Raw genomic sequence first — 4,038 nt, forward strand, 5'->3', positions numbered from 1 at the left:
GCAGGGCCATGGTCAGTGAGGGACGTCATGTCTCATAGTGGGGCTGGCCATGTGGTTCTCTCTATGGACTGGCTGCTCTAACTGGGATCATCGTCCTCAAGGCCTGGTGGGCCAGGTTGTGCTCCCCGTTCCCCCGCTACCCAAGGACATTTCAAGATCACACAGTTAGCAAGTGACTAAATGCAGGTCTGTGAACTTGCACTTCTGTTCTTGGCTACCCCAGAGTCCCAAGTGGAGGGTCCCAGTGGGCTTCCTCTGCCCAGTCAGGTGACTTTGGACAAAGCCCAGCCCTGCCCATTTTTAGGTCAGGCTTAGGGATACCTTCTCCCTGGCTTTCTCAGAGCGTTATAGTCAAAGGCGACAACCATTTGGACTGTTGGTAAAGTGCTTGGAAAGGTACTTGCACTGGCTTAGACTGGCTCACATTAGCTCAGGTCTCAGCGTATTCTTAGCATCTCCTTCCTTCTTCAGAAGGCACTTAGGGCAGCCTACAGATAGACATTCAGCATGGCGAGCTCATGTAAAGAAGTCCGCGAGCACGAGGGACAGATAAGGAAGCTGCGAAGGGACGGAACAAACCTGGAGAGGTGCCGAAGGGATTCGGCAAGAGTATTTTGGCTTTCTGTTAAGTATCTTCGGCATACACTGCGCACAATCTAAGCTTACATTTAAAACCCACATCAAAAGGTTCGTTTCCCACCCCACACACACACACACACACAAAAGAAAACCCTGAATATGTAAAGGGCACGAGGAGAGGAGAGGGAGGGAGACGGCTGCATCGTGGTCAGATGAGCTGTTCCCCACCATGGGAATGAATAGTCTAGACTGGCAGCCGCCGAACAAAATGGAAGGATACAAAGATGGATGTGCTGTCACGTGGCTGACACCTGAGGGCTGTACCGCCCGGCACCACCCAGCCAAGGGAGCTGGAAGAAGTGCCCGGTGCCCTGCTGAGTCAGCAAATGCTCTGGTCACTGGTGATGCCTTGCTTACCAATTTTTAAAGAAATTCCTATTAACCTGTCTGCGCAGTCTTGTGCAGCAGGGCACAGCATTTCAATATGTTCTGCTAGAGGAAGTTTAAAAGGAGACATGCAAAGACACTGCCTGTTGGGGAAGATGGAATGAGGGTGATGTGTCGAGGAGACTGCGCAGTTGGAACAGGAAGTAAGCTAGCAGGCCTCGACCCTGGGGACCCTGACCAACCTCCACCTCGGCCCGGTCCCGGCCCCGGATGCCTGAGTGTGGCAGCTGCCTGCCTCAATGTGTGTGTTTATTCATCTTGCCAGAGGTAACGGCACAAGTCTTTTCTCAGGGGATATTAGGAAGATTCAAGAAATGATCTATGTGAACTGCTTTCAACTCCCCCCCCACCCACCAAAAAGGGGAGGAAAATCAAGGTATTAATCATATTCATCCAGCCCAAGATTCTTTTGAATTATTCTCCGTGTAATCTGTATTTATGGATAGAAGCAGCCATGCCTTGGGAGCAGAGACCTCCAAATTCATAACTGTCAGAATCACAAACCATGGGCAAGGAATTAACAGCAGTAATTCTATTTTTCTTTTCCCCAAGCAGAGCCCTAGATGAAATTGAATTAGCAAGTGACTCTTTCGCTCCCTGGCTGCCCAGGCAGTGTTCAGTCACCAGGATGGGGGTTGTCTTTGCAGGTCTTGCGAACCCTGGGAGGTCAGTGTGGTGACTTTCTAAGGAGCAGGTTCTGCAAAGATGTCCTGCCAAAGCTAGCCAGCTCCCTAGTCACCCAGGCTCCCGTCAGTGCCAGAGCTGGCCCGGTCTACTCCCACACACTAGCCTTCAAGTTGCAACTGGCCGTCCTGCAGGGCCTGGGCCCCCTCTGCGAGAGCCTGGACCTAGGTAGGTGCCACACAGACCCTGGGCCCACACCACCTGCCGATCTCACCCCTGCCCTCACAGCCCTGCTCAGCCCTGCCCCTCTCCCCCCTCCCTCCTGGCCCTTGTCTCTAGTTGGGCTTTTGTGATCTGGTGACTGGATGGAGAGCCCAGGGTCTCCTGCAAAGTGGATCTGGCCTGCCTGGGAGTGCTTGGTTCCTGCTTGCCTGGGATGGAGCCAGAGGCAATGCCTCTTTTGTTCTCCTCTCTGCAGGTGAGGGTGACCTGAACAAAGTGGCGGGTGCCTGCTTGATTTACCTCAGCGCCAAACAGCCCGTGAAATTACAAGAGGCTGCCAGGAGGTAAGACTGCTCCATCACCCACATCTCTTTGCATTTGTTCTAAATTATAGATGATTTGCTAATGGCGAGCAGAGTGGAGGCGTCTCGGTGCTCTCCTCTCCTCTCCTGGCCAGGTTAAGATGATTTCTTTAGCTATGCCAACTCCAGAGGTGGCATTTTGACTGGATGCTTTTCCCTTTGCAAGTAACCTTTTCCATTACTGCAGTGTCAGCAACAATTCCAAAGGGGCCGACAGCCGGTGTGTGCTGGGGCAGGCCAGGCCGGTGGAGAGCAGGCCCCGGCAGGGTTGGGTCGGTGGATGGCTGGATGGCCCTGCCCCTCTCTACAAAGCAGAAGGAAGCATTGAGTTACTGCTCGGGCATACCACCACTTCTAGGAGCTTCCTGGCTGGGAGGCAGGAACCAACTGGGAGCCCTTGCAAATTAGATGCAAGGTTGGGTGTGTGTGTCTATAGGCGTAGCCATGCATTTTTTGAGACAGAGTACACAGAGAACCTAATTTTCATATGTATCTGGGACCTAAAGACAGCTAAGAACCACCGAACTCATGCCAGAAAGGGCCTTTTCTGCTTCCCAAACTGCAGCTCTTACTCCCAAGATCATGGCCGTGCCTGCACTTGTACAACATCTCAAGGAAGATGCATGCTTCGCTCCTTGCCCCTATGGGAGTCTGCCCCACTTAAGACGGAGCACAGCAGCTTTCCCCAGACGGAAGCCCCAAAGTGCCTGCTGGCCCTGTTGTCTCCAACCCTCCTCTCCGCTGGGAGCGGCCTGTGCCCCACACCGCCCTCCTCGGAGGCCTGTGCAGGCCAGCCTGGCCTGACCCTGCACCCAGCTCCTTCCTGTGGCTCCCTCCCCGTCTTCTAAAGGGATGAGCCACTCTCACTAAAATGAGAAGCCTGCCACTCCCTTGTAAGCCCTGCACTCCCACTGGTCCAGGGAGTGAGAAGAATCTCTTTTAGGATGGATTTATTGGCTTTTGCAATTTTGTACCCTTGATTTCCCCAGCTCCCTTTTCTTTCTGTGCCTCTCAGTCACACCTCGTAGGCCCAGGATCAGTTGTGGTTCTCAAACACTCCGGCACACCCCAGCAAGCTTCCTGTGCCCACAGTCGCATGCCATCGGGGCCTCCCCCAGGGGGGCCCTGGGCGAGTGGGCTATAACATGAAGCACAGCTCAGGAACACAAGAATGAGCCTTTGGGTGTCTGGCACAACTCAGATGCAAAGATCCAAATGTCCACACCCCTGGCCATCGTCCCTGCCCTGTCCCCACCCAGCTCTGCCCTGCCCCCTGCAAGTTCAGACCTATCCAGCAGGCTAATATTTCCAATTCATTATCTTTTCATTTCTAATTCTATCAATGCCGAAAGCAATTCAACGTGGAATTGTGCCTTGACCCTCCTGGCGTTGGTGGTCACAGCGCCTCTGGGAGAGGAAAGACCTCCAGGGCACTGAGCAGTGCCCCTGTGCCATCCTTTGGGGTAGAGTCAGGTGAGCTCCCACCAGAGCCCAGGGTGTGTGGGACAGGCTTCGCATCTACGTCATTCACAGACTGATTTCCAGGAAATATATCAGTGCTGCCCTTGATCAGCAGCTGATAGGGCTTCTTGGATGCAGGAATTACTAAGCTGGCTAGATGGGAGAAGAAGGTGGGGGTGGGGGCTGGGAGCCACCTCTCTGGGAGCCTTATGAGGGCATGCAGAATGGGAGGTGAGCAGCGAGGTGGGCTGGAAGTAGTTGTAGCTGCTGGTGGGCAGCGAGCCCCACTCTTGCCCATTGGTGGGTGATCCTGGTTGCTCCCCGCCCTTCCTCATCCCACTTC

General features: G+C 54.0%; 1 protein-coding gene across 4 annotated transcripts in view; it reads left to right on the plus strand.

Annotated features, from left to right (window-relative positions):
- TTI1 (TELO2 interacting protein 1) overlaps positions 1–4,038 on the plus strand; it is a 53,600-nt gene that overhangs the window by 38,638 nt on the left and 10,924 nt on the right. For 3 of the 4 annotated variants that reach the window (XM_004698258.3, XM_045295166.1, XM_045295167.1), the window contains 2 exons: positions 1,674–1,878; positions 2,129–2,216. In XM_004698258.3, coding sequence (XP_004698315.1) covers positions 1,674–1,878; positions 2,129–2,216 — 293 coding nt within the window. The remainder of the gene's footprint in view (positions 1–1,673; positions 1,879–2,128; positions 2,217–4,038) is intronic. The other variant, XR_006680556.1, reaches the window with a different exon arrangement.

This window comes from Echinops telfairi, unplaced genomic scaffold (genome assembly GCF_000313985.2).
Source record: "Echinops telfairi isolate 266 unplaced genomic scaffold, ASM31398v2 ScPeMD7_5592;HRSCAF=6446, whole genome shotgun sequence".
Lineage (NCBI taxonomy): Eukaryota > Metazoa > Chordata > Mammalia > Afrosoricida > Tenrecidae > Echinops > Echinops telfairi.